The sequence below is a fragment of the Loxodonta africana genome, chromosome 27, assembly GCF_030014295.1.
Source record: "Loxodonta africana isolate mLoxAfr1 chromosome 27, mLoxAfr1.hap2, whole genome shotgun sequence".
NCBI lineage: Eukaryota > Metazoa > Chordata > Mammalia > Proboscidea > Elephantidae > Loxodonta > Loxodonta africana.
The window spans coordinates 10212145-10226856 of NC_087368.1; the positions used below are offsets into that span (position 1 = coordinate 10212145).

Sequence of the window (14712 nt, forward strand, 5' to 3'; positions counted from 1 at the left end):
TTCTTTTATGGTTACTGTTTGCTTGATGTATTTTTCCATCCTTTGATTTTTAACCTATTTATGTTTTTGTGTCTAAGGCATGTCTCTTGTAGGCAACATATTGCTGGGTCATGTTTTTTTTTTTTTTTTAATTCATCTTGCCACTGTCTCTTGACTGGTACATTTAAACCATTTACATTCAGTGTGATTACTGACAGACATGAATTTACTACTGTCATTTTGTTATGCTTTTTTTTTTTTTGGTGCTGACAATTTCATTGTTCCACTAAATTTTCTGTGCTGAGTTCTTTTTGTTCATGGATTATCTTTTCATTTCTTCCCTTTGGTTTTGTTTTTTTGAGTCTTTTTTTCTTATTTTGGTGGATAGGTTTGTTAATTTTCTTTGTGGTTACTGTGAGGTTTTACCTTTATCATTCTATGTTTAAAACCATCTTGTTTTTTGATATCACCTTGAATTCCCTCCATATGGAAGTTCTATAACTGCATCATTTGTTCCTTTTTCGTTTAGACATTGCCATCGATTTCAGATTGATGTTTTCAGTTTTGTAGCTTTGAGAGTTCTTTGGGTTGGTATTTGGGTGTTGTCATCGTGTGTCTTGATCTCAGGTTGTTGTCTAATGTCATTGGTTCTCTGCCAACAGACTCCCTTTAATATTTCTTGTAAGGTGGTCTGGTTTTTACAAATTCCCTTAATTTCTGTTTATCTGGGAATGTCCTAATTTTGCCATCGCATTTGAGACAGCTTTTCTGGATGCATTATTCCTAGTTGGCAATTCCTTTCTTTCAGGACTCTATATACGTCATCCCATTGCCTCCTTCCCTGCATAGTTTCTACCGAGAAGTCAGAACTTAGTCTTATTGGAGTTCCTTTGTGGGTGATATTTTTTTCCCAAGCTGCTTTCAGAATTCTTTGTGTTTGATTTTGGAAAATTTTATTGTCTTGGTGACTTTTTTGGGGGCTCTATCCTGTATGGGGATTGTTGAACTTCTTGGATGGAAATCTCATCTTTCATGATGTCACCAAAGTTTTCTGCCAGCAATTCTTTGAAAATTTTCTCCATGCTTTTTCTCGTCTCCTCCTGTTGTGGAACTCCAATTACACATAGATTGTTCTTCTTGATAAGTGTCCTACATAACTCCTAGGCTTTCTTCATTTTCAATTTTTCTGATTATCACTCAAATTAGTATCAAGGGATTTGTCCTCTATTTTGCTGATCCTTCAATTCAATTCTATTTCTGTGTCCTTCCATTATCTACTTCTGAATTTTTCTGTTAATCTTTTGGATTTCTAGTAGCTGTTTTTGTATGGTTTCTAATTGTTTTTCATTTTGTTTTTGTATGGTTTCTAATTTTCATTTTTTTTCCTGAATTCTAGAGTTTTGTCTGTCTTTTCCTTGATCTGTGAGGATCCTATATATATATGTCTTTTGAATTCCTTATTGGGTAGTTCTAGTGCCATTTCTTTCTCAGGAAGACCCTTCTACCTATTTTGGTTACCTGCTAGAGCCATCTTGTTCCACATCTTTATATGATTTGATATTGTCTCCTGTCTCTGAGGCACTTAAGCTATTATTTGTTGATTGCTTCATCTTGGTTGTTTTGATGCATCAGGGTGGGCGGAGCTGCTACAGTCTGCTGGTCATTAGTCTGATGGCTTTGGAGCATTTACCACCTGTCTTTGGGTGGGTGGGGTGGTGTGACACTGTTCAATGTGTGAAAATTGCTGTGCTGGCCACCTGTTGTCTAGCAGGGTAGGTAGCAGTGTGCCCAGCTGCTCTCCAGGAGGGTGGGGCAGCAGGCACAGTAGTAGCACTTTCTGACACTCAGCTGGGTGAGCAGACAGGATGGCATGCAGGAAGGGCAGGATGATCAATTGGGGGAATGCCAGAGCTGTCACCACTTGGTGGGATGGGCTAGGAGAAGGCCAGAGCAGTGGCAGCCACCAGGGAGGGCCAGAGCTGCCATGTAGTGGGGCTAGTGGGTAGAAGGGGCAAGGCAGGGGGCCAGAGGAGGGCCAGAGAAAGCTGCTGCATGGCAGGGCCAGCAGGCAGTAGGGCAAGGTAGATGGCAGTGGAAGGCTGGAGCTGCCATGTGGTAGGTGGGAATGCCGGAGCAGCTGAGCCACTGCACGATGGGATCAGCAGATAGGGTAGAAAAGTGGCAGATGGGGCTAGGTGGTGGAAAAAGGGGAGGTTTATACTCTTGTCCCCAGTGGCTAGGGCTACAGGAATGTGAGGGCTCATGGCACTATTCACTAGGAAGATGGAGGAGGGGGAGCCTCCTCCTCCGGTCACTAGGGAAGAGTGCCTGAGGACCTTGGGGTGGGTCCAGTCAAGTGGGGGCCCTCCTTTGACATGCTATGGATCTATTACTGTGTGTGCAACTATTTCAAATGGTCAGGGACCATTGCACCTGTCTCCAAGTTCTTGGCTTCCTCCCTATTCTGTGGCACTGGGATCCCTGGTGCCCCTGCCTTCCCCCCTGCTCTTTCCCTCACTAGAACCAGCCCATGTCCTGCTTATCTCGTTTCACTCCCGGTATGTCTGTCAAAGTTTTGTGAAGCTGCCTTTTGTGTTCCTCTCCCAGGACTGCTGCTGGCTTTGTCTCAAGATGGCTATGCTGTGCTGGGCTAGCTGGCAGGGATCCTCCTCTCCTTATCTCCTAATTTGCTGTTTTTGATATGTTTCTTCTTCCAGTCAGTGTTCAATCTAATTCTTTATCCTTTCATTTGATGCCCAGGGTTTCAGGATTATCATCTGTATCTGTTTCACTTGGTTTCTTGGGTCTTTGCTGTAGATGGACTGTGTGGGATGTCTGATCAATCCACCATTTTGGCTCTAGCCTCCTCCATTTGATTTCTGAAGACTGGGATTAGGTCTTATTTCAGTTTGTATCCTATACAAGATCTTGAAGTAAATAAGTTCAAATAATATGTGTTTATAATAAATACACCTCTTATGCTTTAGATTTTTTTTCTTTAAAGGACCATGGAAAATTAGTCGAATTAATCCACCTAAAAGTAATATGCTAAAATAGAAAGCACAAAATATCTGCCAAAGCAACATCTCATAGGCATAATAATCTACTATTTTAAATGTAAAGAACAGATTTTTTGCTGAAGCATGAATTTTCATGCAAATAATGATGGAACATGCTAGATGAAATATTTTAATATTTCTAGATTAAACTATACAGTTTCCATAAGTATAAATATATTTTATTTCAATTAAAGTCTGTGTGAAATACAAAATAGGAAGGTTTGATAATTATAAAGTAGAGACAATGAAAAATCCCACCCTATTAATTTTGAGATCTTTAAAATCTTGAGCACTGTCTATGCTGATGGATTTTTATGTAAACATCTGGGAACGTACATATAACACTAGTATCTTGGCAATTCACTCTTTCTGACTGCTACATATAACCCAATCATCATATATTACTCAATTATATTTTCTTCAAAGTGCTGTTACCATAAAGAACACTGAGCACAACTGAAAACAGACTAAACTATATGAAATGTCTTCAATGTCTCAGAAGGTAACTACTTTCAATCTGATATAAGAAAAACTGCAGTTCTCTTTACATGATTCAAAAGGAGCTACATATCTTACTTCAACAACCTCCATTCTTAAGTATGAACATCTTTATGCTAAGTTAATTAGGATTTCTTAAAGCTTTATTCTTTCATTAACACTTGGGCAACAATAAGCATTTCAAAGACAGAAATAATGCAGAATTAAAATCTGGTTATGGTGACATGATTCATTTGGTAATTAGTTGCCCAAGATAGACAGCGGAGTCACAACACAAGCAGGTTTAACTTACAACGTGCTCTGCAGAAAAGAGAAAAATAATGTAAATATTTCAGGATATTACACCTGCCCACCATTCCACTCAGTGAGTCTGTTGTTCTTCAGTTTCCTCAGCTAGTCTCAGTTCGCTCGTTCTCTTAGCAAAGGCATCTCACAGTGCTGAGTCTAATCTTTAACAATATGCACTTTTTTAATACAACACGGCCCCTAAATACAAATCAACTCCATATTTACATAATACCATGTATTCAACTCTTACCAAACACCTGACTTGAGCACCAGATTCTACTGTATCATGTTTTTAGAGATTTAATTTGTTCTGATTGTTGTTTTTGGTGTTCTGCAGATTTGTGTCCTCATTGGAAGAGGTAATGTTTGGTACGTGTAAAATCCAGTAATTGCTGAGATTCCTCCATCACTGAAGTTGTGTTGTCTTGATGGGGTTAACACTATTGAAGTCCAAGAAAAAAGGTCCTTCTTGTTTAGGCAAAAAAGTACTGGGAATGATATTATAGATCCCAACAGGTATATTTTCTAATTCTAGGTAGCAAAATCCACACCTATATTCAGGGAAAATGAGAACAAGGTTTATAGAAAATGATACCACAAAAATTAAAGTATAAATTGGATATAATCAAAATGCTAAGATTACCTGTAATCACCACTAGATTTCCTCTGAAAGCCATGGGGACCAGGATCTCCCACGACAGAAACTGTTACCACCTCAAATCCAACACTGTATTGCCTAGATTTAAAGTGCAGATATACTATTAAATCAAGCATAGGCTTTCTAAAGCTTCAATAGGAGGAAACAGCACTCTAAAACACGTGCATACTGTCTTTATACTTAGTTATACAAAATGCCATTTATATGTTTTAATTGAAGCCACAAAAACTAATAGGGTATTAAACTTACCTTAAAAGAGATAGTATTTTTACCACTGGTTCCCCAAGGAATAATGTAAATTTAAAAGGTAAATACTGTCACTGTAATAGGCATAAAGAATCATCTTAAGTGCTGTTGATAAAACACTTGGGCTGTTTCCAATTTTGGGCCATGAGGCTGCCTCTTTTGTGACATGCCTGCTCAAGCTTTTGTTCATTTTTTTAAAAAAATTAGACTTTTACTAATATAGCATTATTTACAAATCTTTATGTCTTAAGAAACCTTTCCTTTCTCCATGGGTATTATCTCCTGGATTATCTTCTAAAAGCTTTATTGGTTTGTCTTTCACATTTAGGTCCATAATCTACCTGGAACTGATTTTTAGAAACAATGTGAGACAGTTATCAAATTACTTTTTTTATATATGGATACACAATTATTCCAGCACCATTACTGAAAAGGCTGTCCTTTCCCCACTCCTCTGCAATACCATCTTTATCATAAATCAAGTGTCCATATATGCATACGTCTTTTTCTAAACTCTATTTTGTTCCACTAAGCTCGTTAAGAAAAAAAATTGATTTAAAAAAATTACTGAACACAAACCTTGGTCCTCTTAGCTCGATCAGTAACGGCCCAGTCTTATCTACATGGAATTGGTAGATGGGGTTATTTTTGTGCGTCTCCTGGAAATTTCCACATCCTCCAGCACTCTGACCACTCCACTTTCCATTAATCTAATAAAATGAAGTTTTGCATTAACAAAACTTTATATTCTCAAATTCTACTTTAAAAACAAAAATCCTTGTCCCTAAGGGGAAAAAAAAAAGCAATTCTCCACTCTGTGGCTGCATCTCATCTCTCCCATCTTTACTTCCCACTGCAGTCAATGTAACTTCCCATTTCGGCCAGGCTGCTTTGCTACACTAAGCCCTATTTCCATCCTATTTTCCCTCCCAAGAATTTTCCCTTCAATTTTCCTGTACACATGTAGCCCGCTTTGCAAAGTTAGTCCCAAATTCTACTATGTTCATCCACATGGCCTTACCCAACAATCAAGGTTTGCATTAATCTGTTTTCTCTGAATTTATCATTTTCTTCCTATAGAATCACTTAATGTCATTCATGTAAAAAATCTCATCTTCCAACTTAGACTGGAGGTAGTGTATTTTCCCTTTGTATCCTGTCAAAGCCCTGAATGTTTTTATTTCTTGAGAAATTGTGAAATGTGAAAAAAAAAAGGGGGGGGGGAGGGAAAGGGAATCCTAAAACATTAGAATGCTGAGATCCTGACCCAGAAAAAGATTTCTCTTACCCGTCTTGATAAGGTGTACGGTGAAGGGATCTTCGAAAACGTAAAGCTGCATGCTGAATACACCTAGATTCAAAAACATTTACTGATGGATAAACTTTGTTTATAAAAACATTAAAGTGATAAGTATATATCCAAACCAAAAACCAAACCCAGTGCCATCGAGTCAATTCCAACTCATAGCGACCCTACAGGACAGGGTAGAACTGCCCCACAGCGTTTCCAAGGAGCGCCTGGCAGATTTGAACTGCCAGCCCTTCGTAGCACTCAACTGCTACACCACCAGGGTTTCCAAACTATTTATCGGAAGACTAGAAAAGTTAATTGGCATATACAACTTATTATTCTGTACGCAGCCTGATAGCAAGTCAAGTACAAAGAACTAGCAATCAGAAAGCTAGGGATCTTGTCTTAATCCTTCTCTGCCATTAGCTGTGTGTAGCTCTGGACATATCACAACCTCTCCAGGCCTTGGCTTCTGAATCTAAAGAACGAAGGGGTCAAAGCAGCTCCCCAAGGTCCTTTTCATCATTAAAAATCTATTCAAATGGAGCTTCTTTACCTACCTACGGCAAGCAAATCCACACAGAACAAAATTATAATGCCCTTCCCAGGTACCTGAGAGCAATATGTTTACAGGTGATTAATTTATTTTTAAGTCACTAAGAGTATCATATTCACGAAAGGAGTTTTTATTGCTTACTTTAAAATTGAAATTAGTCCAACCATATCATACTACGTGAAGACTAAACTATTACTCAGAAAATTAAAACGTTCATTCGAACTGTTATTCAAAATAAAAATTTTACTTTTTAAAGTCATTTTCTAAAGGAGGCAACATAATAATTTAATTCAGATTTTATAAACATACAGAGAGACAGACACATATGTACAAACAAAATATATGCATTAGAGAACAACCGATTTTCAGAAATAAACTTTTTCTCCAGGTATTCCCACTTACAAAGCAGAGCACATTATGTATTCTGTACCATTGTGTTTTGTCACTGTATGTTGGTTTTACTTACCCGGACTGTGTAATGGATTGTGTTCTGTTTTTCATACTGAGAAACCACTAATGTAAAGGTATGGGTCCCAGGTGTGGTCAGCTTTATCTTAGTCAAATAATGAGGGCTGTTAATTCGAATTCCATCAATGTATGGAGCTGGGTCAGCTACAAAGATAAAGGAAGTTTACAGAAAAGGAGACTTTAGATTCCTTTTTGAATTTAAGTTTTATGGTTGATGGCAGAAAAAATTAAACAGATGGAAATCACTTTGATTCTCTGTCTTTAAAATACAATGGTAATGAGTTAAAATATGTTAAGATTAGTTTCTAAACAGCAAAAGTAATCTTTTGAAATACATTCAATGAGGTACAATCCCTGCTATTTATCACATGATGCATTTTTTCTCCAGTAGAGGATTTTAAAGTCAGGATTAGCTCTTTCTCCTGAGGAAAACTTTTAAAAGCTACTATAGATACATCGGTAGATAGATATGTATGTATATGTATCTGAATTAAACGAACTTTTTTGCCATACTTTATAAAACAAAATCCCCTTTCACCACCACCCTTACTTTTATTCCCTTCCATGACTATGAATTTGGCAGACGCCTTTTCACTTTTTTAATACACACACATACACAGACACATGCACACTCCTATCGCTAAAATGAATGAACAATCTAAAAAGGATAGTGTATGTGTTTTATCTCTTTTGTTTTTTACTCCAAATATTAACATTTTTTTTTTTTTTATGTTGTTCTATACCGATAAGATTTATTCCTTCTAAGATACCAGGAGCTACACAATGAACTAGGGGGTAGAACAGAAGCTGGGGTCTTAAGTCATGTATCAGTGCTGGGAATATACTCACAATTATTTGTTCCTTTTAGTTGTATAATGGAAACCCTGGTGGCACAGCAGTTAAGAGCTATGGCTGCTAACCAAAAGGGTGGCGGTTTGAATCTACTAGGCGTTCCTCAGAAACTCTATGGGGCAGTTCTACTCCGTCCTACAGGGTCGTTATGAGTCAAAACCGACTCGACAGCAACAGGTTTGCTTTTCTGGGGTTTTTTTGGTTGTATAATGACCAACATATGAAAAATACTAATCTGCCTAGTTTAGTTTTACATGTATTGTTGGACCTACTATATGCCATGTTCATCCAAGTCTAATGATATCCACTGATAAAACTCAGTGCCTGCCCTCAACACACATATAGTGTAATGAGGAAGAATGCCATGATCTACTATGAATAAAAAAATGACTCCAAACCCCCAGCATCTCTCTCAAACTAATAAAAGCACCCAAGTGGTTTTTGCTTCCATTTTTGGCCCCCTCCAACATACAAAGAATGTTCTTAAAATGAAACAAAAAACAGATTATCATTTTTCTTACCAAGACTCCTCAAAGATTTCCCATTGTACTTAGAACAAAATCCAAACCCTCTCCTGTGATCTGACGTCTGCATACTTTTCTGACCTCTTCTGATACCACACTTCCTCATACCTATTGGCCTTTCTGCTGAAGCATTTTTTTTCTAAATTGTACTTTAGATGAAGGTATACAAACCCTATCTTCTCATTAAACAGTACACATATTGTTTTGTGACATTGGTTACCAATCCCAAGACACAACAACACTCTCCCTTCTCGACCCTGGTTCTCTATTATTAATTTTCCTGTCCCCTCCTGCCTTCTTGTCCTTGCCCCTGGGCTGGTGTGCCCTTTTAGTCTCATTTTGTTTTATGGGCATGTCCAATCTTTGGCTGAAGGGTGAACCTCAAAAGTGGCTTCATTACTGAGCTGAAAGGGTGTCTGGGGCCCATACTCTTGGGGCTTCTCCAGTCTCTGTCAGGCCAGAAAGTCTGGTCTTTTGAGTCTGAATTTTGTTCTACATTTCTTTCTAGCTCTGTCCGGGACCCTCTATTGTGATTCCTGTCAGAGCAGTTGGTGGTGGTAGCTGGGCACCATCTAGTTGTGCTGGACTCAGTCAGGTAGAAGCTGTGGTAGTTGTGGTCCAATAGTCCTCTGGACTAACCTTTCCCTTGTGTCTTTAGTTTTCTTCATTGGGACCAATGGAGTCTCTTAGATGGCTAATCACAAGCTTTTAAGACCCCAGATGCTACTCACCAAAGCAGAACGCAGAAAATTTTCTTTATAAACTATGTTATGCCAACTGAACTAGATATTCCCCAAGACCGTGGTCCCAACAGCCCTCAGCCTAGTAATTCAGTCCCTCAGGGAGTTTGGATGTGTCTATGGAGCTTACAGGCCTTTTTTCTATTCCTCAATCACACTAATCTTTTTCCCATTAAAGGGTCCTTACTAGCTGCTCCCTCTGCCTGTAATGCTTTTGCCTCTATTTCTTTGTATGTCACTCACAGTCTTCTTGTCATTCAGAGTTCCTCTTAACCCTTCTCAAAGAGGCCTTCCATGGTCACTTAATGAAGGCAACTAAACCAGCCACTAATACGTGTCCCTATCTTATTTCTTTATACGACATGGATCACTGATATTTCTCTTATTTATAATCTGTCTTCCCACTCGGACATAAACCTATGAAAGCAGGGTCCTATTTTGTTCACCAGTGCTTCTCATGCCCTGAAAACAGTGCCTATCGGTAAGTGATAAAAAAACTGAATGAATGATTGCAAAGGCTTCAACACAGTATGCTAAGAGCCTCAGAAACCCTGCAGAGAGATTCACTTCACCTGGAAGAGTGTGGAAAGGTACCACAGAAATGACATTTGGGCTGGTCTTAATCAGTTTCATCAGGAAGAATAGGGCAAAAAGAACATGGGGGTAGACGGCAGAGAGGAGAGAGACTCCTGGCAGAAGAAACTGTCAAATGAGGGGTAACAAAGGCATGGTGTACTTAAGGACAGCAAGTATCTTGGTGAGGGTCCTGAGAAAAGCTGGGCCATGAGATAAAGAAGGGCAGGAACATTAAGACCAGCAATAATACATATAAAATAAATATAAAAAAGCCTCACACACCATTCTGAAGAGTTTAAGATTTTTATCTAACAAAGCAAAGAAAACCGTGGTATATTTCTGATCAGAGAAAAAGACATGATTTTAGTGTCAGAAATCAAACTCTGACAGAAATGTGTAAGAATATGGAAATTCTCTATTCCTGGGGTCTTTAAATAAAAAACAGAAGTAGCAAAAAACACAAGTAACGTGAATACCCACTCATTTGTCTGCATGGTTTCTAATTAACTTCTGTACATTACTACATAAGATAAAGTTTGTCACTTTTCAACTTGATCATGTAAATAAAATTTTAATGTTTGTTTGGCTACCTAAACTTACCTGGGTAATAAACTTTTTTCCCATCAGTCTTGTATACAACCATTGTGATAAATTCTCGATTATTTGCAAAATCATCCTAAAATCACAAAGAATCCAATGTGGTTATGAAAATGGGTTAAAAATGCTCCTTATTTAGTATAAAAAGAAATTCCAATTTCGAGAGCATTTCTTTCAGCTACTTAGTGCTTAGTACAGATTCTGAATTAAACGGTTATTTCAGAAGATGATTACACTGTATTAATACATTAAATAAAATTTTGGGGCTATTCAGATTACGGTTACCTTTTGAAGAATAAAGCCTCATCAACCAGCATTTTCAAACCTTCAGCATATTTTTAATAATGTTAATTGCATTCGGATCTAAAGCATACAGTCAGCTCCCAAGCCCTCACTTAAAAACCATAAGCTTCCTCACATTTTTCTTAGAGATGGTGTTGAACAAGATTTTAAGTGTATGGTTACAAATTTCCTTAGAGAAAAAAATTCATTTATCTAAGAAAACACTATTTCCAGGGCACCTATATAAATGAAACAGGCTGGTGATCAATTTATCTCTTTTATAATAGTCTAATTTAAATTAAAAGACTTTTTGTATGTGATATCATTAGAAGATTGTCAGTACCTTGTCTGTTATGTGTCTACTAAGCAAAACCCACACTGCAGCGCCCCCTTGTGGACACTGCACTTCCAGTTTGTACTGTGGGTTGTTGGCCAGGCTGTAGGCATCTTTCACAGGTCCTTGCTTAGCATCCCAAGTACTAAAAAATAAAGTCAACAAAGAAAAAAGATAAATTTTTCATAGAGCTAAAACATAACATTGTAAAAATGTTGTGTTTTAAAACAATAAGGCTATTATGTTTTATTTTATTGTTTTTAAAATTTTTGGCATAACCAAGAAGTATTCAAAGAAAACAACCATTACACGATAGTCATTTGTGGGCATGACGTGAAGACAGAACACTGGTCTTCCCAAATTAACCGTTACATTTTAAACGGAGAAAGCTGACAGTACCATTAAGACTATTCTGAAATGAGCAAAAAGTTACCTGTGAATACATGTTGATTCCTTAAAAAGACCTGGATTCCAACTCAAATAAATCACATCGTAATACTGGCACAAATCACCCCACGAAATCCAAAATATCCCTGAAAATTAAACATCTTTCTTAACTTAATAATATCCTAATAATAAATGACTTAAATACATTTCACATTGTTAAAGCATGTTATTTGTCTGAAGATCAAATGGTATTAACATCAAAAAGATACTTACCATTGTCTATTTTCTGAGCTGTTCGGGGATCAAAGTTTAAATATTTCTGCAACTCTGGAGTCCAGTTTTTCACATCATTTTCACTGTATCTTCCTTTCCAACGTAAATGACTCCAAGGATTTTTCAATTGGATAAATCGCAGCCCCTATATAAAAGACAGGAGGTAACATTAAATGGCAAAATTATAGTTTCTTTTATGAATTATACCATTGTCTCTAAGAAAGGATAAATTTTGAGTACTTACCAATTCTTTCCTCTCCAAATCAGCTTGAAATTAATATTTTCAGGAACACTCTCATCAGGTCACATATCTAATAAACTTTAAATGGCAATCTACTCCCTAGAGCTATGCTGTCCAATACAGTAGTCACCAGCCACATGTGGTTATTTAAATTCAAACTTTTAAAAATTAAAAAATCAGGCCCTTTGTCACACTAGACATATTTTGAGTATTCAGTGGCCACACTGGGCTAGCAGCTACTGCACTGGACAGCACAGATACACAGCATTTCCATCACGGCAGGAAGCTCTACTGGACAATGCTGCCCTACAGCATCACGTGTCTCCTCCCCTTTCCAAGTCCACTCTACTCTGGCCCCCCTTTACTTTCCAACACTCGTAACTCAAGTATCTTTGGCTCTATTCTAGTCTTTCTTCTCACAATACCATAAATAATCCTTCTTCAATTTTGCCTCTAAAATCATCTGCTCACGCTGCTGTTCCCTCTTCCAGAAGGCCTTCTCTGGTCCCTTTTAGCTACCCTTCCTCTCAGGTCCTCTTTTCTTCCTCCACTGCCCGCCTCTCAGTAAAGACTAAAGCCGTGAAGGGAAGTGAAAAGAGTGGATTTTGGCGTCAGAATGAAATGGGACCCAATTCTAGCTCCGCTACTCATCAGCTTTACGAGCCTTTGTTTCCTCATACGTAAAATGAGGATTATAATGTCTCCTTATAAGACTGTTGTGAATATTAAACAAAATAACATACGCAAAGCATCCAGTACTCATTAATATCCTCCTTTTAATTAACATTTCCTATAAACTTTACAGTGTTAACAATACGCATTACATTAGTGTAAAATAAATCATATTCTATCTTCAATTGTTTGCTTCTCATGCAAGTGTAGAGTGCTGTGTCCCCAATGGGACTATAAAATCTGTGACGTGGTGACACTGTCCCTTTTCAGTGGTCTCCACTAAGCATTCTGGAACACTGCTAGGCTTGTGCTAAGTTCTCAGTGAATACTGGATGTGTGTATTGGATAATCACATTGGTTCAGAAACATAAAAGAGACTATAAATCCAAAAGAAAGTGTGCCTTATTTTAAGCAATCACATTAGGAAATTGCATGCTTTTTCTAATGATAAGTCCAACTGGGGAACATTTTTTTAAAACACGTCCCTTTGCTATTTCCAATGGTGGCAAATCGCGGTCTAGGGTAGATTTGTTTTCTGGGCATAGTAACAATCACTCCTCTCAGGTTATGTTTCCTATAAGCTTCAGTAATACATTTTCTCTTCCCTATTTCTCCTACACCACCTGTGTCTCACCCCTGTCCCGTATCAGTGAACAGACATTTAACGCTTTTTGATCCTTTTCTTTTTATAAATCTATCTCCTCATGGGCAGGAAATCTCTCTTAGCGCAGAACTCTACCAACCAAAAAAATACCCACTGCCGTTGAGTTGATTCCAACTCACAGCGACACCACAGGGTTTCCGAAGTTGTAAATCTCTACAGAAGCAGACTGCTATATCTTTCTCCTGTGGAGCCGCTGGTGGTTTCGAACCACCGATCTTCTGGTTAGCAGCCGATCGCTTTAACCCCTGTGTAACCAGGGCCACCAGGGCTACTCGGGACTCTACCATTTCCTAAAAAAAGAACCTAAAGGAGAGGAAACTGCTGTAAGGTTTTCAGAAGACACTTAGATATGGCTGTAGATTTTGTTTGGATAAGCAGAGAACCAGCAATTCAGAGGACCCTGAAAAGGAGAAGAAATGCCAAAGAACTAAAAAAGAATAAGGTTTATGCTGGAATATCCCATTTCCAAAGTTATTTCCAAGTTAACAGCAAACGAAAAGCCTTGGACAGTTTCAGAAATCCCATGATGGCCTTGCCAAGGCTGAGGCATAGTGGCTTGAACCTGAGATGTGCCTCCACAGTACACTATTTATGGAATAGTACTTCAAGGAAGAGGGAAAAAAATGCCCCAAGGGAAGGCTGCTAAGACTAAAATGAAAAAGATCTTAGAATACGCAAGGTTAGAGATGCAGTCAAACAAAAAGGATAACACTTTCAAACAAGTATTAATAAAAATGTAATTAAATGAAGAAAGTCAAAGTCACGAATGACGTAAGTCTGACGGTGGCTTTCATCTGAGATTAGGTCTATCTGCACAAAAGAGGTTCTAGAGATAAATGCTTGAATGCTAAATGTGGAAATATTTTCAAATGGAAGTCAGAACTAAGAAAGTGCCTCAAAAACCCTATAGAGAAAAAATAATATACAAACAATGAGCCCATAAAACTCTTCAAATATATATACTGCAATCAAACAATAATGGGGGGGGGGCAAAAAACATTAACACATGTGAAGAAGCCTCTAGGCAAAGATTGATCTCGACCATACAAAGAAGTTACAGGAACAAAAGGAAACTGCAACCAACTTCGCAGTGTGAGCTGTGCGCTCAAGCCGGTTAACGTTGTTTCTGATCAGTAACTTTCACAGAATGACAATGTGAACACAAGCATTGTCACAGTGCAGAAGCCTGTCACTGGGTACAGTCTACTCCAGGTACAGATGCCCTAAAAATGCCTGAATCTTTACAAAATAACTGCCATGTGGAACCGATGCTGCACGAACGATGCTACCGATTTTTCAAAAAAAAAAAAAAAAAAAGACTTACTGAAATTCTTGTTTTATTATGATCTGGCAATTTTTAAATGTTTTTAGGTAAAATCATGGCTGCCTATTTTTCTCAGAAACATGTTATTTGTCCAGTTTTCTTTCAAGAAAGTCTTATTATTCCTCAAATTCAAGCTTACTTTCATAATGAGTGTTTCATTACCTAAATTTAAATCCCTTATCATCTCTTCCCTATTGGTCACC

At 37.9% G+C, this 14712-nt stretch overlaps 1 protein-coding gene across 3 annotated transcripts in view; it reads right to left on the reverse strand.

Annotated features, from left to right (window-relative positions):
- Nucleotides 1-217: 217 nt before the first annotated feature.
- CAPN7 (calpain 7) overlaps nt 218-14712 on the reverse strand; it is a 42960-nt gene continuing 28465 nt past the window's right edge. For 2 of the 3 annotated variants that reach the window (XM_064277321.1, XM_010600481.3), the window contains exons 13-21: nt 11609-11753; nt 11382-11481; nt 10958-11093; nt 10336-10411; nt 7042-7187; nt 6017-6079; nt 5308-5438; nt 4468-4560; nt 218-4375 (exon numbers count right to left, since the gene is read on the reverse strand). In XM_064277321.1, coding sequence (XP_064133391.1) covers nt 4231-4375; nt 4468-4560; nt 5308-5438; nt 6017-6079; nt 7042-7187; nt 10336-10411; nt 10958-11093; nt 11382-11481; nt 11609-11753 — 1035 coding nt within the window. In that variant the 3' untranslated portion in view covers nt 218-4230. The remainder of the gene's footprint in view (nt 4376-4467; nt 4561-5307; nt 5439-6016; nt 6080-7041; nt 7188-10335; nt 10412-10957; nt 11094-11381; nt 11482-11608; nt 11754-14712) is intronic. The other variant, XM_064277322.1, reaches the window with a different exon arrangement.